Source organism: Halichoerus grypus, chromosome 3, assembly GCF_964656455.1.
Source record: "Halichoerus grypus chromosome 3, mHalGry1.hap1.1, whole genome shotgun sequence".
Classification (NCBI taxonomy): Eukaryota; Metazoa; Chordata; class Mammalia; order Carnivora; family Phocidae; genus Halichoerus; species Halichoerus grypus.
The window spans coordinates 180,535,369-180,557,910 of NC_135714.1; the positions used below are offsets into that span (position 1 = coordinate 180,535,369).

Consider the following 22,542-nt stretch of genomic DNA (forward strand, 5'->3'; position numbering starts at 1 on the left):
AGTTCCTAAGGAGCAAAATTTCTTGGTAGCTTTCACAATAATCAGTTTTTCCAAGGAGTCTAAAAATTTGGGGTCCTTTTTTTGTTTTTTTAATCAGTTATACATAAGCATAGAAAGTCCAGCAGGACATACAGAAAACTATAATTTTAGTCACACATTTCTGGATATTGAGATTATGGGTGATTTTAGTTTTTATAACTTTGTAAAGTTTTGGGGCACCTGGGTGACTCAGTCGGTTGAGCAGCTGTCTTCAGCTCAGGTCATGATCTCAGAGTCCCGGGATCCAGCCCCGCATTGGGCTCCTTGCTCAGCAGGGAGCCTGCTTCTCCTTCTCCCACTCCCCCTGCTTGTGTTCCCTCTCTCGCTGTCAAATAAATAAAAATCTTTAAAAAAAAAAATCTTTGTAACTTTGTAGTTTTGAAACCCTTTAAAATTTTATTTTATTATGTATGTTATGTTAATCACCATACATTACATCATTAGTTTTTGATGTAGTGTTCCATGATTCATTGTTTGCGTATAACACCCAGTGCTCCATTCAATACGTGCCCTCTTTAATACCCATCACCAGGCTAACACATCCCCCTACCCCCTCCCCTCTAGAACCTTCCTGTACCTCTGAAACAAATAATACATTATATGTTTAAAAAAAGAAGAAGGTAGTAGGAAGGGAAAAATTGAAACCCTTTTATGATTAATTTAAAATATGAGTCTTTTTCATTTTTTTCAACGTGGGATATTCCAGACCCAATAAACAAAGTTAGACGTTGAGACGACTTATTATTTTCAAACATGTATTAAGCATCTACTATATACTAAGTACTTCTGGAGGGAAAAAAAAAAAGATACAATCCTTGCTTTTAAGGAATTATGTATTTGGGAAAACAAAAACACAGCGATAATACAGTGTAATAAATTCTACACAAGAGGTAAAAGGAGCATTAAAGAGAGGCCAATACACAGAGGAGTCAACTTAACTGACAACACACATAGGAAAAGAAAAAGGGAGTGACCACAACAAAGATCTTTTTATATCCCACTTGTGAGTTGAACTTGGTATTAAAGTACATGACTATAACACTGCAGGAAAATGAAATGACCAGAGATATATATATATTTTAAAAATTCACCTATATTTTAATGTTTTCACTGTTTTATTTTTAAAATACTGATCCCAGAACTTGTAAATGTTCCAATTTAATGCAAGGTGAAATCAAATAAATCTTGACATTAATTCAGTAAACAATACATACCTTTCAAAAAGATCTTTATTAAAAAAAACTTTATTTTTTTAAGTTTTTATTTTAATCACCTGGTGCTCATGACAAGTGCCCTCCTTAATCCCCATCACCTATTTCAACCATCCCCCACCCACCTCCCCTCTGACAACCATCAGTTTGTTCTCTATAGTTAAGAGTCTGTTTCTTGGTTTGTCTTTTTTCCTGTTTTGTTTCTTAAATTCCACATGAATGAAATCATATGGTATTTGTCTTTCTTTGATTTCGCTTAGCATTATACTCTCTTGCTCCATCCATGTCACTGCAAATGGCAAATTGCGTTCTTTTTATGGCTGAATAATATTCCATTGTGTGTGTGTGTGTGTGTGTGTGTGTGTGTGTGTGTGTGTGTGTACCATCTCTTCTTTATCCATTCATCAACTGATGGGACACTTCAGCTGCTTCCATATCTTGGCTATTGTAAATAATGCTGCTATAAACACAGGGGTGCATGTATCCCTTTGAATTAGTGTTCTTGTATTCTTTGGGTAAATACCTAGTAGTGCAATTACTGAATCATAGGGTGGTTCTATTTTTAACGTTTTGAGGAAACTCCATAGTGGCTTCCATAGTGGCTGTAGCAGTTTGCATTCCCACCAACAGTGCAAGAGAGTTCCTTTTTCTCCACCTTCTTGCCAACACCTGTTGTTTCTTGTGTTGTTGATTCTAGCCATTCTGATAGGTATGAGGTAACAGCTCATTGTAGTTTCGATTTGCACTTCCCTGATGATCAGTGATGTTGAGCATCTTTTCACATGTCTGTTGGCCATCTGTGTCTTCTTTGGAGAAATGTCTGTTCATGTCTTCTGCCCATTTTAAATTGGATTATCTGTTTTTTGGGTGTTGAGTTTTATAAGTTCTTTACACATTTTGGATACTAACCCTTTATCAGATATCAAAAAGAAGTTTAAAGCATTAAAGACCTTTGAAATGTCTTTAAAGTTTAATTTCTAGAAATAGAGCAGAACAAACATTCCTACTTAAAAGATTTTAGAGAGTTTGAACTGTGAAATGTTCAGTGTGGCAAGGTGGACTGCAGAGGCAGAAAATAGAGTTGTATGACTTTGTTTTTCAACATAGTGATAAATGATGTCAGCCAGAAAAATACAAACAATTGAGTGCCTTACTGTATACATTTTTATCTAGTTTTCATTTGGGACATTATAAGACAGCACATTCCAAAAACTATTATATGCAGAGAGCAATCCTTTTCTAATCCTTTATGTCCATATGTTCCCAAGGATATCAACATTCAAGTGTTTACCTCCTTGAGCTCGGTCAAGGAATGGCGTAATTTTCATGTGAATCCTTTATTGTCCTGTAAGGTCATGGCATCACTGATTTTATGGAGAACAGGTAGTTCTCATTTCTTAATTAGTTGCTCTGCTCTTTCTCTTCCACAATGAGTACAGTATCCACAGTTATTCCTGTGTCTTGCAGTGACCAGCTCCCCTCCAATTCCAGAGGCCGTCTGGGAAAGGAAGTAGAAAGGCTGTATCGGGATGTGTGGTACCCGATTTTCATCATCCAGTCAAGTAAGACCTAACAGATAAAAAGTTTAGCTATCAGATACTGGGCACAGTTGTATCCCTCTAGGTCACCATGATATTTTACAATTCTTTCACTGTTAAATCATGCCCCTATGAGTAATGACACAGAACCTTCTAGAGTTTCAAGGAAAACAGCATGCCAAGAATTGGTGAGATGCAAATAACCTTTAATACCTTTCTGAAATTTCAGAGAAGGCCTAGGGACTGAAGGCACCTACAGACAACAGGGGCATTTAACAAACAGCAAAGCCCCAATCCTAGGAAATGGAAAGGTTATTCAATTAAAAAGTTATGAACAAAAGGTTAGCATATGGGAAAAAAATTATTTAGATCAAAATCGAAGCCACTAGTCAAAATCACTCAGGAACTCTGTCACCAGAGACATGTCCAGGCCCCAGTGACTCTGCCTTATGATAGCCCAATTTCCAATGGGCTATTCCTATAAATTGAGAACATTTCCTGTTATGAAAATTTCCACAGTAATTGTCAAAACTTCCATTTCCTACTGCCTAAAAATGCCTGCCAAAGGACTGTTTGCTGCTTTAGGAAGAAAGCTGGGTACTAGAATGTTCTTGGGGGAAGCTGGAGTATCAATTACAGATAATCTCTGACTTCTCCTGCTAACTACCATCCAAGAACCTACTAATACTCCATGTAATAAACATACATCCAGGTCATAAAGCTTCATAATTTTCCAATATTTGGATACACCTTAATTCAAGCAATCCCCACATAAACACTTACACCTTTGATCATTTGTCTTATTGCCATAGAATTCTCATCAATGAAATTAATTACCAAAAGATATATTTTATTATTTTATTATGTTCAGTTAGCCACTGTATAGTACCTCATTAGTTTTTGATGTCGTGTTCAGTGATTCATTAGTTGAGTAGAACACCCAGTGCTCATCATACATGTGCCCTCCTTAATACCCATCACCCTGTTACCCCGCCCCCCCACCCCCCTCACCTCTGAAACCCTCAGTTTGTTTGCCGGGGTCCACAGTCTCTCATGGTTCGTCTCCCTCTCTGATTTCTCCCCCTTCAGATTTCCCTCCCTTCCCCTATGGTCCTCCCTGCTATTGCTTATGTTAAAGATTATATGAGGGGCGCCTGGGTGGCTCAGCTGGTTAAGCGTCGGCCTTCGGCTAGGTCGTGATTCCAGGGTCCTGGGATCGAGCCCCACATGGGGCTCCCTGCTCAGCGGGGAGCCCGCTTCTGCCTCTCCCTCTGCGCTCCCTCCCCCCTCTTTCTCTCTCAAATAAAGTCTTAAAAAAAAGATAATATGAGTAAATTATCCCATAGGAACAGTGGCCCAATTTATATTCACAGGAACAATTAATGAGAATCACTGTTTTCTCCACACACTGATCAAAACTGCGTATTCTTCTTTTTAATCTTTGACAACCTGAGAGGTAGAAAATTCTGTCCCATTTTAATTTGCACTTCTTTGATTCTAGTAAGGCCAAACATCTTTTTTTAAAGATTTTATTTATTTGGGCGCCTGGGTGGCTCAGTCGTTAAGCGTCTGCCTTCAGCTCAGGTCATGATCCCAGGGTCCTGGGATCGAGTCCCACATCGGGCTCCCTGCTCGGCAAGAAGCCTGCTTCTCCCTCTCCCACTCCCCCTGCTTGTGTTCCCTCTCTCGCTGTGTGTCTCTCTCTCTGTCAAATAAATAAATAAAATCTTTAAAAAAAAAAAAAGATTTTATTTATTTATTTGTGAGAGAGAGAATGAGAGAGAGCAGGAGAGGGGGGAAAGTCAGAGGGAGAAGCAGACTCCCTGCTGAGCAGGGACCCCCCCCCCCCGCCCCCGAAGCAGGACTCGATCCTGGGACTCCAGGATTATGACCTGAGCTGAAGGCAGTCAGTTGCTTAACCAACTGAGCCACCCAGGCATCCCTATGTTAGTTTTACTTTCAAACAATTGCAGGACTAGGTCTCTCAATCCCATCCTTTATATAAGAAGCAGGTAAGGTTTTTTGATCTGTGTGAAAAATTTTCTGCAGATTGCTCATCAGCTTTTTGGGACTTTATAAAGAGGGACCACCTAGAGAACACACTGTCTACTTAACCATAAATTGGTAGGTATATATGCTGGTTTCATACTATCACTGTTTCAAGAGGACTGTGCAGATGAAGTCTTAGGATCTGAAACAATGTAAAACAGAGCTGTTTTATTGCCTGTTTCCATTCATGCTCATTTCCATTTCCTTGAACAATATGAAACACTTTAGTAAACTGCCTGCATGTCTTCCAAGTACAAATCAAAGAAGTCAAATATCCTCATCTTTGCTGATGATACCATTATTCATGAAACTAAAATACTTGAACTGTTGAAAATGGTCACTCATATTTTCTGAAACAACTCAATGAACCATACCAAAACTAAATAAAAACCATCAGTAGTTCAATTTGGTCAACTATGTAAGAATACATTTTACAGTTAATGCATCCTGGCCATCAGAATCTGATGCTTTACAGTTATATGGAAGCTTGACTTTCACTGAGTGGTGACCTGCCCTGAAATCTTTTCCTTATAATCTCATGCAGGCTTCTGGGGTCTCTAATAAGATCATCTTTAAAGGCTTAAGAGAGGGCACCTGCGTGGCTCAGTCGTTAAGCGTCTGCCTTCAGCTCAGGTAATGATCCCAGGGTCCTGGGATCGAGCCCCACATCGGGCTCCCTGTTCAGCAGGAAGCCTGCTTCTCCCTCTCCCACTCCCCCTGCTTGTGTTCCCTGTCTCGCTGTCTCTCTCTCTGTTGAAAAATAAATTAAAAAAAAAAAAAAAGATTAAAAAAAGGCTTAAGAGAGTTAGTTTACTTTTTTAGAGAGAGCATGGGCAAGGGGGTGGGAGAGGGAGAGGGTGAGAAAGAATCCCAAGCAGGCTCCATACTCAGTGAGGAGCCCGACTCGGGGCTCGATCTCATGACCCTGAGATTGCATCTTATGACCTGAGCTGCAATCAAGAGTCGGATGCTTAGCCAACTGAGCCACCCACATGCCCCTCTGTATTTTTATTTTATTTTTTTTAAGATTATTTATTTATTTATTTGTCATAGAAAGTGTGTGCACAAGCAGGGGGAGCGGCAGGCAGAGGGACAAGCAGACTCCCCGCTGAGCAGGGAGCCTGATGCGGGACTCGATCCGAAGGACTCTGGGATCATGACCTGAGCCGAAGGCAGACGCTTAACCATCTGAGCCACACAGGCGCCCTTTTTTTTCTTTTTTTAATAAGATTTTATTTATTTACTTGAGAGAGAAAGAGAGATCACAAGAGGTGGGGAGGGGCGGAGGGAGAGGGAGAAGCAGGCTTCCCGTGGAGCAGGGAGCCCGATGCGGGGCTCGATCCCAGGACCCTGAGATCATGACATGAGCCGAAGGCAGATGCTTAACAGACTGAGTCACCCAGGTGCCCCTGAACTTTTTTATAGAATTTTACATTTCTATGTAGTCAAATCCATCAGTATTTTCCATTATAGTTCATAGCATGCTAGCCATAGAAGGTTAAATGCAAGAAACAGGACAGAAAACTATTTAGATGTATTTCTAGGGGCACCTGGGTGGCTCAGTCGTTAAGCGTCCACCTTCCGCTCAGGTCATGATCCCAGGGTCCTGGGATCGAGCCCCGCATTGGGCTCCCCGCTCTGCGAGGAGCCTGCTTCTCCCTCTCCCTCTCCCTGCTGCTCCCCACTACTTGTGCTTGCTCTCTCTCTGTCAAATAAATAAAATCTTAAAAAAATAGATATATTTCTAATACAATGCATAATTAAGTGTGCTTAAAAGTAGAAATACACCAAAATATTAGCAGTTGGCCTTGGTGTCACACTGCAGATCAAGTCTTTTTTCTTTCTACTTTTCTGTTTTCCAAATTATTGCTAATGAACACAGGACTGTTTTTAAGAGGAAAAAAAAAATCTATTAGAACAAAAGGAAATAAACCCTAAAGAATGATCTGAAAATTACATATAAGCAATAGGGCTTAAGTTAATAACCCATCAAGGATAATGGGAACAAAGTTAATACTGACTGATTCCTAGGGATTTGAAAGCATTGTATCTACCAAGCTGTGAAAATGTAATTAATAAAAAAACAACAAATAAAAAATAGGAAAAAAAGTGGAAAAAAAAAAAAAGCAGAAATCACAGTTTAAAAAGATCCAGCATGCCTAATTATCCAAATTTCTGCAACACCGAGTACATATAAATGCCCTTTCCTACCCCTGAAGGGGGACCCAGACAAGAAAGTGGTAATACCTCTCCCACGGCATGGGAGTAAATTATTGTCAAATTCAACAAAAATTATTTCTCAGAACACGAATTTCCTCACCCGTGAACTGCAAGACTTAAGAAATCTTCTCCTCAGGACACTCCCACTTGGACATCGGAGAGCAACAGTAACTATCTGAGGAATAAAAATGTTCAAGTAAGAATTCCAATCGCTGCTCTTCGCAATTCCAAAATTGCTACTCCTGTGAAACTTCTGTAATTCTATACAGCTAGTGTGGGGTTTTGTAGGCGTTTAGCTCTGAGAGTAGTAGGCCGACATAAAGGTCTAGATAAAAGTCACTCTAAATATAAAAATGCCTTCTGAAACGGAAGAACATCTTCCTATTGATCGAGGAGATCAATGACCGAGCCTTCCGGAGAGGACACCAGAAACTCGATGCTTCTGTCTTTCCAAATAATATCAAGGTTGCATGTGGGCTTCAAAATTCATCTACCAAACCAAGAAGATCCAGTGCCACCTCAGAGTCTACGGAGGAGAAAAACACTGGATTGGAAGGAAACAAAGTTTCCCAACTTACTCTGTCCTTGTAGGCTGTGCCCAGAGGAGTTGGTCCTAGCTGCTGGGATAGAGCTCCTGCTCCATCTGCTTTATGTATTGGGTTTCCCCATCATTTCTCCCTGATTAAACAGTTACATAGCTCTTTCTAAGCTCTTTCCAAGAGCTTGGAAACTGCTAGTTAATATTAAAAGACATTCAAAAAACAAAGAAGAGGAGGAAGTAATTTTTTTCTGATGTTTATTAAATAATAACTGTCAGGAAACCCTTTTCAAAAATATTTATTTATTTTTGCGAGAGGGCGAGAGAAAACGAGTACGAGCAGTGGGGAGCGAGAGAAGGAGAAGCAGACTCCCCGCTGAGCAGGGAGCCCAAACTGGTACTGGATCCCGGGACCCTGGGATCATGACCTGAGCCGAAGGCAGACGCTTAACCGACTGAACCACCCAGGCGCCCCTCCTCTCATTTTTAAATTCTTACCGTGTTATTTAGAACTCTATGGATGGTTGTAATACTAAATACATAACAGGCACTAGAAGAATCAAAGTGTACTGCTTAAGTAAGAATTGCATTAATTATGCATGGAGTCCCTCCCTCTCCTATCAGAAATGCACGGAGTCATTAGTTGGCTCATCTATTCGTCGTCCGCTCCGACAGGCAAGCAGGCTTCGGCTGGAACAGGAATTTTCTCATGGCTCCTTATCATAATCACAGCTACCACATACACATACATACAGAGTGAAAGCTCCACCCAGTCTGTCCTGTAGCAATGAGGTCATGTGTTTTGAAGCCAGAGTAAATTCATAAAAGGTGTTCCCTGTCAAACCGGAGCTATATTTAATTACTTCTGTATGATAAACAGTTGTCGTGGATACCAACCCAGCGCTTGATGAGAAGTGAGAATGTGGGGTGTGGGGGTCAGGATGGACATTATCACAGACTTGAATTTGTTGGGTATAACAGAAAGGAATTAGAAGTTGTTTTTCTTTTTTTGTGTTTCTCCTGGAGGTTCTGTGTCAGGATTGCACCCTTCATTGTCTCTGTGACTTTTGGATTTTCCTCAGACGTCCTACGTCCTCAACTGAAATGTTTGCGAATGTGTTGATACAAATGAGACCCTGCCAGGGGCTATCCTGGCGGCCTCAAAACCGGTTTTCAAGGAGTCTAACAGTTGTTGAGCCCTAGACGGGGAAAAGCATCAGGGCTTTCCTTTGCCTGAAGGACTTCAGGGCTTTAAAGACACAGCCGGGCAGAGGGCAGCTCAGCACGGAGTGGAGGTTCCGTCAGACCCCGCACCCCAAAACCCCAAACCATCTTTCAACTCAAACATCTACACAGTAGCTGCATTCTTCAGCTCCCCTATTTTAGGAGGAAAACTACAATTTGAAGTCATCTGCCTATACTGATTCTGTTTTCATAAGTAGTTCCTGGGGCGCCTGGGTGGCTCAGTCGGTTAAGCATCTGCCTTCGGCTCAGGTTGTGATCTCGGGGTGCTGGGATCAAGCCCCGCATCGGGCTCCTTGGTCAGCGGGAAGCCTGCTTCTCCCTCTCCCTCTGCCTGCCTACTGTGCTCATGCGCTCTCACTCTCTCTGTCAAATAAATAAATAAAATCTTTAAAAAAAAAAACTAACTCCTTTGCTGACCTCAAGTTTGGAAAAGCCCACGTAATCGTTTCTCTGTCTGATGAAGTGGGAAGGCTCTAAACATCCCCCCCCCCCCCACCTCAGCGGACAGAGAGCCGGCTCCAAAACAGGACTAGAGCTAAGGGGTTTGAGATTACACCACATTCAAAACAGACCTAATTACAGTGCTCTCTTCTCTTTCTAAACCCAAACCAAGAGAAGATGTACTCACTTGATGTTAAAGAAAACAGAAAATACATTTAATTTCCAAAGGAAAAAAATAAGCTTACTTCTTCAGCTGTTTCAGGAGGTTCTTCAGGGAGACTAAGAACCTAAAGATAAATGAGGATTTGTAAGAGGAATGTAAACATTTTGAAGAAGAAAAAAAATAACAATCTCAGCAAGAAGGGTTCCTTTTAATATAGAGTTTAGGCATATCTAAGCTTAATAAAATCTTTTAATAGACATTTATAAAAAATTTATAATATGAAAGAGCTCAATTAATAAACATTTTTGGGAAAGCAACTTTGTGCTAAACAGATGATAATAACAGGAGGTGAGGTGACAGCTACCCATCTATGCTCATGTAAGAATCTTATTTTTATGATATTCCAAGATACTATATAAAATATATTATTTAAAGAAACCGAGGATAAATATTAAGTTCAATAGACCCCAAAATTATTTAGGTTCATATATATATGTATGTACACACACACACACATTTTAAGTGCATATTTTCCTTCATTGGCACTTCTAGGGGACTAGATAACCACCATTCACTTTGGTTGTCTTCATGATTTACTCTGGTTTCCCTGTTTCGATTTATCCATTACAAAACCAGGTGTTCAGACCATTTTCTCTCATTAAACACTGTTGCCAACAATTTCACCTTCAGGGATGCTTTTTGTTTTTTAACACCACAGACTCATGTTTTATAGCATTTTATCTAACCAACATTAATTGCATCTTATCAAATAAACCATTTGTTTTCCTTTGGTATCAAAAGCATAGGTGACGGTCAACCAAAATTTACCATCAACTTGAGATGACTCTTGTTATTAACAAAAGGTAAAGAATCCTGAATTTTAAATTAGTCCATATAGTTCATTAGATCTTTTTAAAATGCTAGAAATAGTTCAGTGACCTGATTGCCACCTTCAAGCCCCATTAAGGGACCAAGAAACTTCAGACAGAGAAGCAACACATTAGAAACTATTTTCAGGGAAAATACAGCCTCTCAGCTTTCCCTCAGAGTTAGTACAAAGAGACCTATTTCCAACCTTTGCCACCTCCAAATGAGAGTCAACCTGGGGATTGAAGATTTGAAAGAACAGAAGGAATAATAAATCTGAGCACTGTTCCAAAGTGAATGGTTGCTAACCCATTTCCTAGCAAGGCCACTGAGAAAAACTGACACTCACTAAATACGGGTTAATCATATCTTAGCTACCTGTAGGAATGTTTCCATTAATAAACATTATATTTTTCATTTCTACATAATTGAATTCCTTCCTCAAAAAGAACCGAGTATTTTCAAAACCTATTAGCATTTTTTTCATAGCTTCCTTCTATGTGGCGTTCAGAACATTAATACCAAATACGAGAAGTGATTCTCAATGAAGCTGACCCCTTCGTAAGGCAGTGGGAAGATACCATCTGGATTAAAAGCCAGTCCTAATCTTCACTCAGTATACCACCTGGCCCAGAGAGCAATATTCCTACCGCAAACTGATACAATTACATGAGTAGGCATTTAGAAATGAACCTCCTTCTGCGTGGGCTGCTCAGCAGATGGTGAAATTTTGCTTAAAGGCTTAGGCAAGTTTCGTCTCTTTGCTGCCTCTCTGTTTGATGTTTTAAAAGATGTCTGACTCTCATTTTCAAGCGCCAAATCTTCGTCACCCTGGTCAAAAACAAAAGACAATTTCTAAATGCTATTACCAACTTTATTCTATCACAGTGGTTATTTCTTTTACCCTGATGGCATTTCAATAAAAAATAGAATTTAGTTGGGGTGCCTGGCTGGCTCAGTCAGTAGAACATGTGACTCAATCTCAGGGTCGTGAGTTCAAGCCCCACGTTGGGCGTGGAGCCTACTAAAAAATAAAAAAAATAAAAAATAATAATAATTTAGTCATTATTAGGCCCAGAAATTTAAAGTATTATCTCCTTAGACAAGAAAACACGGAGCTAACATCTTGTAGAAACTACCCTTTATCCAGCTCTGGGGCTCCCTCTGATAGATACAAGGCTGAGAGGGATCGTTCCATTTTAACTAATCCCCAGGATCAGTTAGGATGGAAGAAAGAAGAAAACCTGAATGATATCCTTTTCTCCTTTCTTTAAAGGAAGCAAGACAGGGGCACCTGGGTGGCTCAGTCATTTAGCATCTGCCTTCGGCTCAGGTCATGATCCCAGGGTCCTGGGATCGAGCCCCGCATCGGGCTCCCTGCTCTGCGGGAAGCCTGCTTCTCCCTCTCCCACTCCTCCCTGCTTGTGTTCCCTCTCTCGCTATGCCTCTCTCTGTCAAATAAATAAATAAAATCTTTAAAAAAAATAAAGGAAGCAAGACAGTGCAAGGGATTATGCCTCAAAAGGCCATGGAAATAGAAGATGTACGTACAAACGTGTCTGTATATGTGACCATGTGATACTTTCATAGCTGAACGCAGCCCTAGAATCCTTTTACATATGAACATGTTTAAGTTCTCAAATTCAAACTCTCATCTTTCTTTGAGTTAATCACTTTAGAAGGCAAAGGATTTTATTCCAGAAATCATAAAGATTACTTTTTATTAATATTACCCATTAAAACCTTTTCCTGTGCAAAATAATTAAGTGTCAGATTCTCAGATACATGCTTATTTAGTTCAATAATGCCTTTTTTCCACATCTACTGACTTGTAAATGTTCTCATCAGATGAAAATGGCCACCATTTTCGTAGGCTGTCTTCCCCCTTCCTTTGTCCTAAGAAAACGTGGAAGGAGCAAGGGCAATGGGAGTCAGGAGACCTTCATGCTCACCAATTAACTGGCCAAACTTAGGCTGTCTGACTGCAAAGTACTGGGCTCCATCAGCTGATGCCTACACTTTCTCTCAGCAATTAACATCCCGATTCTCACATTCTTGATAGTCCTATGGGCCTTAAATCATAACAACGCCAACAGTCTGCTCTGTCCCTGACTTATTGTTGTCCCCACCAACTAGGTTAAAATATAAACTAGTATTGCCATGAAGACACAGCCTAAAAGCAAGGGGCAGAATGACTAATTCACATTGTGACCATTTCGGAAAAAGATGTGGCTGGCTAAAACCAGGCTGTCAATGTCCAACACCACCAAACCGAACAGAAGACAAACTCATCTCAGAAGTGAAATGACTCCCCAGAGCAGGTGCATTTCACATTGCACATCTTTCACAGTAATTTCATTACCCAACCTTGATTGCTTTATGGCATATTTACCATTATGAAATGAATAAAAACTGATTCTGCTTCACTATAAGAATCCTATTAATCTTTACGGGATTATTTTCTTTACAAGATGGTATTTTCTTTACAATATAAACAGAAAGCAAAAAAAACAACCCCAAAAATGTTTGAGACAGAAATGATCTTATACATAAAATCTGTGGCCAATTACTCTAAAACTTAATTCCTTTATGAATATCCTTTTTCCTCTGTAACAAAACTTGGAATTGTGAACTTCCAGTAGCAAATGATGAAGTTCAGATTCAATGCCAAAGGAAAAAAGAGCCAAAGGTTAATTTGGCTTTACAGAAACAGAGTCAAACATAATGAGTATAATGTGAGCTTACAGTACCGGAGAGATCTTACTTAAGAAAAGATCTGAATTTCCTCATATAAAATATGGTGATTAGTCAACAGTTTTCTCAAAGACTACTGTATGTTAGAGCTTCTCAATCATCTAAGTTATATGCTCTTTAGGCACCAAAAGCATTTAGCCCTTCAACACACATACATGCTCTATGTACAATCATGATCAGTAAAGACTCCTAAAAAACTGACTGTACTAATGGCTTAACATCATTTGAAAATTTAAAAAATCAATATATGTGATATACTTATACATTATACGTCCTTATCCAATGCGTGTAATATACATCTATTGCATATATGTAATAGCAGAATTCAAAATATAAAGTGAGAATATTTTCTAACCCCAAGCTTATGACCATTGCTCAACTTCCAGGTTTCACCCGTCATCTGATAAAAGCGTTCTTCCAGTTTTCTCAACTTCATTTCCTGGTGAGGTTTTAGAACGTTCTCTATGTATCTGCTGGCCTGTTCAAAAAAATAAATGAGGTGGTGTTACTATAACATTCCTAAGATTTTATGTTGTCTATAAAGTTGTTAAATAGGAACCAGGTGAAGAAATTGTGTTTTCACACTCACTCAATTTTGCCAAAAAAGAAGCGTCCTCCACTTTAATAGCACTCTCTAAAAATCTTCATTTATACATGATGCCGATAAAAACAAATGTTCTGTATTTATGCTTATCTGGCAGTCTGCCTCTATCACTTTTAGTGTGTTTTCATTTCTTTTTTTTTTTTTTAATATGATTTTATTTAAGTAATCTCTACACCCAACGGAGGGCTCAAACTCATGACCCTGAGATCAAGAGTTGTGCGCTCCACCGACTGAGCCAGGCAGGCGCCCCTTTACTGCGTTTTCAGTGCGATGAAAATTTACTAGGAGCTAGGGATGTCAAGATGCCTAGGACGTGATCCTTGACTTCTAGGAGCTTCAAGTCAGAGCCGCTTGTTGAAGGCATGATGCCCAACACATGAAGTCACTTGGAAGAGAGTTCACTGAATAGCTTAATCATAGTAAAGCTGAACATATTTTTGGACTTAAAAGAAATGGAGATTCTGGTTTTAAGATGACAGAGTGAAATTTCTGCCTCCCTCTCCTCTTGAGACTCATCTCTAAATGACCAAGGGAACAAGAAAGAGAAAGCTAAATTCCATTGCTGGTGAAACGGAGAAATACTATAAGCACCAAACCCACTGTATGTAAGGACCTACGGAGAAGGGTGCAACTGATTCAACACAGTGAGAAACCTGCAGCCAAAGTGCGTGCAGAGGAGGAGAGCAGTACAAAGCAAGCCAGGGCGTTCCAGAGACCCGGGAGGGCCAAGGAAGACGACACACATATACCACAGCAGGAACACGGGGTAAGGTGCAGCGCGGAAAATGGGGAGCGGCGGGGGACGCCGAGCCTCAACCAGAGTGTGAACCAGAGAGGCTACAGAGTCCCAGATCCCAGCCTTAGTGACAGCAGGAGTGCACACTCAAACAACTGAGTACATGAAGATGTACACACTGACAAGTGAGACTCCCCAGCCGCCTTCCCCACTTGACTCAGACTGCCGGCAGCCCGGCTTTAACCCCCAAGGCGAGAGAATGGAGGTGCCCTCGCTGGAGAAGGTGAATTGCAAAAGAACAAAAGAACAAAGAGACAGTGACAAAGCTAAACTACTCCTCCATCACATCACCCTACACCAGCAGACAACCCGTCAAACCCTGCCCACATACACAGAAATTCCAAGTAGCTTTATTTTCCTTTTCTGTTTTAAGTAGAACTTATGACCAGTAAAGAACCCAAAGCTTGATGCAATTTTACAAATGCATATTCCATCAATTAACTTTTTAGTGTATCTCTTTTTCTTTTTAAAGATTTCATTTATTTATTTGAAAGACAGTGAGCGAGAGAGAGCACGAGCAAGGGGAGAGGAAAGGGGAGAAGCAGACTGCCCTGCTGAGCAGGGAGCCGGACTCAGGGCTCGATCCCAGGACTCTGGGATGCTGCCTGAGCTGAAGGCAGTTGCTTAACCAACTGAGCCATACAGGCGCCCCTTAGTGCATCTCTCTTAAAGCTGAAAGGACAGAGCCAAGGATTACCACATGATTAAAGTCTCCAACATGAAAAATGGAGACTATAATTAACAGAGAAAAAGGAATTTGAAAAACCACACTGGAATTTTGAGGTTAATGGTGCAATATTTCAAAATTCTAGGGATTTTCAATCTGCAATTCTATGCCAAATCAAACTATCAATCAAGTGTCGGAAGAGAAAAATCACCTTTTTACAATGCCAAGCCTCAAAAATTTTATTTATCAGCAGGTACATATCTGCACAAGTTGGGCACTTCACCATGCACATACATAGACTATACTGAGACACTGATTAGTTTTCTTTTGTCCAAAGAGAGAACTTTAATGGGTTAAAGACTTTTGCCAAACAAAAGAATCCTAACTTTACACACCCTTAGGAATTATAGATGCCAGTTAGCAGATAGTTGGCATCTAGATGTAATTATAATTTACTAATTATCATGCAAAGCTTTACAATTAACAGTTACTTCCACAAGAAATAACTTTAAACTTCAGAAGTTCAAATATTTACAAGAGAGTTTCTTACAAAAGATCTTGCAAGGACACTTTTATTGTTCTAAATTCAGATCAGGGGGGCGCCTGGGTGGCTCAGTCGTTGGGCATTTGCCTTCGGCTTGGGTCATGATCCCGGGGTCCTGGGATCGAGCCCCGCATTGGGCTCCCTGCTTGGTGGGAGGCCTGCTTCTCCCTCTCCCACTCCCCCTGCTTGTGTCCCCTCTCTCAGGTTCTCTCTCTCTGTCAAATAAATAAAATAAAAATCTTTAAAAATAAATAAATAAATAAATAAATAAATAAATTCAGATCAGGGTAGTTACAAATGTAGTAATCTCCCATCTCCCAATAAATACACAGGCTTTTACTCTTGTGATTTGTTTTCAGCCTTTGCTTGTTTACTTAAAAAGGAATAATTTGTTCACCAGAAGAACAAGTTGTTTAGATGTTGAAACACGTTGATAGCAAGTTGAAAACAAGTTGATAGCTTTCAAAATATTAATGCCCTTGTACCAAGGCCTTTGTAAAAGGTTTATGTTTTTAATATTGAGGCGAAAGTCCACAGGGGTCTCCTCTTTCACAAAGGTTAATCATCAATCTGGCAACTGCCTGAGTGCTGACAGTTCAAGGTCAAGACGTAAGTGTTGGATAATCATCCACAGGAAATGTAATTCCTAGCTATCAAACAAAATCTTGAATAGGATACAGCAAAAGCAATGCTCAGAGGGACAGTTAGAGCTGTAAACATCTAATTAAAGAAGAATGATCTTAAATCAATAAGTTAACTTTACAACTTAAAAAACTGTAAAAAGCACAAACTAAACAGAAAATAGAACAGGAAAACAACCAGAACCAAAATTGGTTCTTTGAAAAGATCAACAAAACTGACAAACCTTTAACTTGACGAAGAAAAAGAGAAGACAAATAACTAAAATCAGAAATGTGAGGATATTACCACCAGCCTTACAGAAATAAAAAGGATTAGAAAAAGAATTTTAGAACGATTGTAGACCATCAAATCAGAAAACCAAGATGAAGTAGACAAATTCCTAGAAACACACAAATTGCCTAAACTGATTCAAGAAGAAATAGGAAATCTCAACAGACCTAACAAAATATTGCATCAGTAATTAAAAACCTCCCAATAAAGAAGAGTAGGACCAGATGGGTTCATAGGTGAATTCTATCAAACCTTTAAAGAAGAGTTAACACTGATCCTGTTGAAATTCCAAAAAAATAAAAGAGGCGAGAACAATTCCTAATTAATTCTGCGAGGTCATCATTATCCTGACACCAAAGACAGACAAAGACACTACAAGAAAATATAAATCCCTTATAAATGCAAATATCCTCAACAAATTTTAGCAAACTGAATCCAATAACATTTTAAAAGGATTATATGCCAGCGAAGTGTGATTTACCCCAAGAATGCAAGATGTTTCAACATAAGAAAATCAATCAATATAATACGTATTAATAAAACAAAGGGGGGAAAACCACATGATCATCTCAATTGATAAAGAAAAAGCATCTGACAAAATTCAACACTCTTTATGATAAAAATACTCAGAAACTAGGAATAGGAAGGAACTTGCTCAACATGACGAGTGTCTAGAAAAAAATCCATAGCTAACATTACATTCAATGGTGGAAGACTAAAAGCTTTCTACCAGGAACAAGACAAAGATGCCTGCTTTCACCACTGCTACTCAACACTGTTTAGAAATTTTAGCTAGAGCAACAGGCAAGAAAAGAAGAAATAAACAATACCAATTTTAGAAAGAAAGAAGTAAAACTATCCCTGTTCTCAGATGACATGATCTTATGTAGGCATACATCGGAGATATCGCAGGTTCAGTTTGCAATAAAGTAAATAATAAAGCAAGTCAAATTAATTTTCTGGTTTCCCACTGCATTTAAAAGTTATATTTATACTATACTGTACTCTACCAAATGTGCAATAGCATTACATCTACAAAAAAGTACATACTTTAATCTAAAAATACTTTGTTGTTGGGGTGCCTGGGTGGCTCGGTCGGTTAAGCGTCTGCCTTGGGCTCAGGTCATGATCCTAGGGTCCTGGGATCCAGCCCCCCATTGCATTGGGCTCCCTGCTCAGTGGGGAGTCTGCTTCTCCCTCTGTCCCTTTCCCCTGCTTGTGCTCTCTCTCAAATAAATAAATAAAATCTTTAAAAAAAATACTTTATTGTTAAAAAATGCTAACCATTATCTGAGCTTTCAGTGAGTTATAATTACGGATCACAGATTATCACAACAAATATAATAATGAAAAAGTCTGAGGGCGCCTGGGTGGCTCAGTTGGTTAAGTGACTGCCTTTGGCTCAGGCCATGATCCTGGAGTCCCAGGATCCAGTCCCACATCAGGCTCCCTGCTCGGCGGGGAGTCTGCTTCTCCTTCTGACCCTCCCCCCCTCATGCTCTCTCTCTCATTCTCTCTCTCTCTCTCAAATAAATAAATAAAATCTTTAAAAAAAAAAAGAATTAGCGAAATGTGACAGAGACACAAACTTAGCAAATGCTGTTGGAAAAAATGGAATCAAGAGACTTGCTCAATGTAGAGTTGTCATAAACCTTCAATTTGTTAAAAAAAAAAAAAAAGTATCCACGAAGCACAATTAAGTACAATAAAACAAGATTTGCCTGTATATAGGAAATCCGAAGAATCCACACACAGCAACCACTAGGGCTAATAAACAATGAACAAAGGACAGGGTACAAGATCAACACACAAAAATCATTTGTATTTGTGTACACTGAGCAATGAAAAATCAAAAAAGGAAATTAAGAAAACAACAATTATATTTAAAACAGCATCCAAAATAAAATATGCAGAAATAAACTTAGCCAAAGGGGTGAAAACTATATGCACTGAAAACTATAAAATACTGCTGGAAGAAATTAAAGATATAAATAAATGGAAAGACATTATAGGTTTATGGATTGAAAGACAATATCATTAAGATGTCAATACTAGGCAAAGCAAGGAAGACTTAATATTATAAACTGTCAATACTACCCAAAGCAATCTATGGATTTCAATGTAATCATTCCCAAAATCCCACAGGCTTTTTTTACAGAAATGGAAAAGCCAACTCAAATTCATATGAAATTGCAAAAAGCCCCAAATAGCCAAAACAATATTGAAAAAAAAGAAACTGAACCCCCACCTCACACCATATACAAAACTTAACTCAAAGTGGGTTAATAACCTAAATATAAAAGCTAAAACTCTACAACTCTTGGAAGAAAATATATAGTAGTAAATCTTCATGACTTTCTATTTGGCAATGGATTCTTAAATAGGACATCGAAAGCAGGAACAACACAAGAAGTATATAATTGGATTTCATCAAAACTTTTGTGCATCAAAGGATACTATCAAAAGAGTGAAAAGGCAACCTGCACAATGGGAGAAAATACTTGGATTATGTATCTGATAAGAGTCTAGTTTTCAGAATCCATAAAGAACTCCTATAAAAAACAAAAAGACTGGGCGCCTGGGTGGCTCAGTTGGTTAAGCGACTGCCTTCGGCTCGGGTCATGATCCTGGAGTCCCGGGATCGAGTCCCGCATCCGGCTCCCTGCTCAGCGGGGAGTCTGCTTCTCCCTCTGACCCTCCCCCCTCTCATGTGCTCTCTCTCTCTCAAATAAATAAATAAAATCTTTAAGAAAAAAAAAAAAAAAAACAAAAAGACAAACAACCCAATCCAAAAATGGGCAAAGAACTTGAACAGACATTTCTGCAGAGAAGATGTAAGGGTAGACATTTCTCCAACAAGCATATGAAAAGATTCTCAACATCATTAGTCATTAGGGAAATGCAGATCAAACCACAAAGTGATACCATTTCATACTCATTACAATGGGTATTTAAAAGGATGGGGGGTGGGAATAATAAATATCAGTGAGGATATGGAGAAACTGGGCTGCTCAGATATTGCTGGTGAGAATATAAAATGGTATAGCTGGTGTAGAAAACAGTCTGGTGGTTCCTCAAAAAGTTAAACATAGAATTACTATATGACCCAGCAATTCCACTCCTATGTATATACCCAAAAGAACGGAAAAAAGGTACTCAAAGACTTGTGCCCAAATAGTCATAGTGGCACTATTCATAATAGCTAAAAGGTGGAAACTTAAATGTCAATCAGCAAATGAATGGATAAACGAATTTTGATATATCCATATAATGAAATATTATTCCCCCACAAAAAGGAATGAATCAATACATGTATTGATACATGTATATGAATGAACCCCAAGAACATTATGCTAAGTGAAAGAAGCCAAACAGAAAGGTCACATGTTATATGATTCCATTCATATGAAATATCCAGAAGAAATTCATACAAACAGAAAGTAGGGATGCCTGGGTGGCTCAGTTGGTTGGGTGGCTGACTCTTGATTTTGGCTTGGGTCACAGTCTCGGGGTCCTGGGACTGAGCCCTGCATTGGGCTCTGCACTCAGAGGGGAGTCTGCTGGAGGATTTTTTTTTCCTCCCTCTCCCTCCGCCCCTCCCCCTGCTCACTCTCTCTCTCTCAAATAAATAAATCTTTTTTTTTTTAAATTTTATTTATTTATTGGAGAGAGAGATCACAAGCAGGGGGGAAAGGCAGAGGGAGAAGCAGACTACCCGCTGAGCAGGGAGCCCAATGCAGGTCTCGATCCCAGGACCCCGGGATCACGGCCTGAGCCAAAGGCAGACACTTAACGACTGAGCCACCCAGGCGCCCTTTGTTTTGTTTTTTCTAAGATTTATTTACTTGATGGGGCGCCCCTTGTTTTGTTTTTTTAAGATTTATTTATTTGATGGGGCGCCTGGGTGGCTCAGTCGTTAAGTGTCTGCCTTTGGCTCAGGTCGTGATCCCGGGGTCCTGGGATTGAGCCCTGCATTGGGCTCCCTGCTCCACAGGAAGCCTGCTTCTCCCTCTCTCACTCCCCCGCTTGTGTTCCCTCTCTCGCTGTCTCTCTCTGTCAAATAAATAAATAAAATCTTAAAAAAACAAACAAACCAGAAAGCAGACTGCTGGTTACCAGAGGACAGAAGGAGCAGGGAATGGGGAAGTGACTATTTAATAGGTGTGGGGTTTTCTTTTGGGGTAAAGAAAATGTTTTGGAACCACAGATAGTAGTTGCACAACACTATAAATGTTCTAAATGCCACTGAACTGTACATTTGAAATTGGTTTTTTTTTTTATTTGGTAATCTTATGTCATGTGAATTTGACCTCAATAATTAAAAAATCTGAGCACAAACACAGAAAGCAATAGACCTCAATTTTAGATGCTCCAGATATTCTGTATTCTCTCTATATATACATATACTCTCTAAAAATTATACTTTACCTTTTCACTCTGTGCCTCTTGTTGTTTTTTTCTGACAAGTTTTTGCCTTTTCTCATTCTTCTCTTCTTCTTCTAAGACAGCAAAACATAAAAGTGCTTTTTAATTCCCAACTATGATAAACTGAATGCTCTTTTCTCTGAAAATACTCTGTAGATAAAACATTTTGGGAGAGACAAGCCTTCAAAAAACAGACTATAATTTTTGAAATAATGAAAATGAGATATATGCAGATAGTTCAAACAAAGAAATCTACAAGTAAAATCTATAAAGAAAAGGCCTATCCTGAAACAAAAGTTCTCTGACATGTACTAATATTGTATGTTATAGTTTTGGAGAGGAGGCTTCAAGAATGATTATGGGGGGCAGCTGGGTGGCTCAGTCAGTTAAGCGTCTGCTTTTGGCTCAGGTCATGATTTCAGGGTCCTGGGATTGAGTCCCACATCAGGCTACCCGCTCAGCAGTGAGTCTGCTCCTCCCCCCCCCGCCCCTCCCCGCCTTGTGCTCTCTCACTCTGTCAAATAAATAAATGGAATCCTAAAAAAAAAAAGAATGATTATGTTGGGGAGTGCCTGGGAGGCTCAGTTGGTTAAGCATCTGACTCCTGATCTCAGCTCAGGTCTTGATGTCAGGGCTGTGAGTTCAAGCCCTGCACTGGGTTCCACACCTTACTTTAAAAAAAAAAGTTGGGGGGCACCTGGGTAGCTCAGTCGTTAAGCGTCTGCCTTCGGCTCAGGTCATGATCCCAGGGTCCTGGGATCGAGCCCCACATCGGGCTCCCTGCTCTGCGGGAAGCCTGCTTCTCCCTCTCCCACTCCCCCTGCTTGTGTTCCCTCTCTTGCTGTGTCTCTCTCTGTCAAATAAATAAATAAATAAATCTTAAAAAAAAAAAAAGTTGGATAGAGGCGCCTGGGTAGCTCAGATGGTTGGGCGTCTGCCTCGGCTCGGGTCATGATCCCAGGGTCCTGGAATCGAGTCCCATGTTCGGCTCCTGGCTCAGCGGGGAGCCTGCTTCTCCCTCTGCCTCTCCCCCTGCTCGTGCTTTCTCTCTCTCTCTCTGTATCTCTGTGTCTCGAATGAATGGATAAAATCTTTAAAAAAAAAAAAGTTAAAAAAATTTAATTTAATTTAATTTAAAAAAAGTTGGATTTTAAGTGTTTTAAGTGTAGGCCCTTGATAGGGCTTCAGCAGCTCCAAGACATGGCATGGAAGCTCATTACTGCACCTGAGTGTGGAACGCTGCCCTGCAGACATGAGTAACATTTGGTCACCCTTGGACATGACCATAAATAAAAGCAACATGCCTGGGCGCACCTGGCTGTCTCAGTCAGTGGAGCATGTGACTCTTGATCTCCGGACTGTGAGTTCGAGCCCCATGTTGGATGTAGAGATTGCGTAAAAATAAAAACATAAAATCATAAAATCATTTATTTTATTTTTTTTTAAGATTTTATTTATTTATTTGACAGAGAGAGCACAAGTATGCAGAGAGGGAGAAGCAGGCTTCCCGCTGAGCAGGGAGCCCGACA

The 22,542-nt window shown here is 39.8% G+C and overlaps 1 protein-coding gene across 3 annotated transcripts in view; it reads right to left on the bottom strand.

Moving 5' to 3' along the window:
* Positions 1–854: 854 nt before the first annotated feature.
* The window catches only part of UBXN8 (UBX domain protein 8), a 40,177-nt gene continuing 18,489 nt past the window's right edge, over positions 855–22,542 (bottom strand). For all 3 annotated transcript variants that reach the window (XM_036107089.2, XM_078069654.1, XM_078069653.1), the window contains 6 exons: positions 21,017–21,087; positions 13,421–13,543; positions 11,005–11,142; positions 9,527–9,568; positions 7,158–7,232; positions 855–2,819 (listed from right to left, as the gene is read on the bottom strand). In XM_036107089.2, coding sequence (XP_035962982.2) covers positions 2,652–2,819; positions 7,158–7,232; positions 9,527–9,568; positions 11,005–11,142; positions 13,421–13,543; positions 21,017–21,087 — 617 coding nt within the window. In that variant the 3' untranslated portion in view covers positions 855–2,651. The remainder of the gene's footprint in view (positions 2,820–7,157; positions 7,233–9,526; positions 9,569–11,004; positions 11,143–13,420; positions 13,544–21,016; positions 21,088–22,542) is intronic.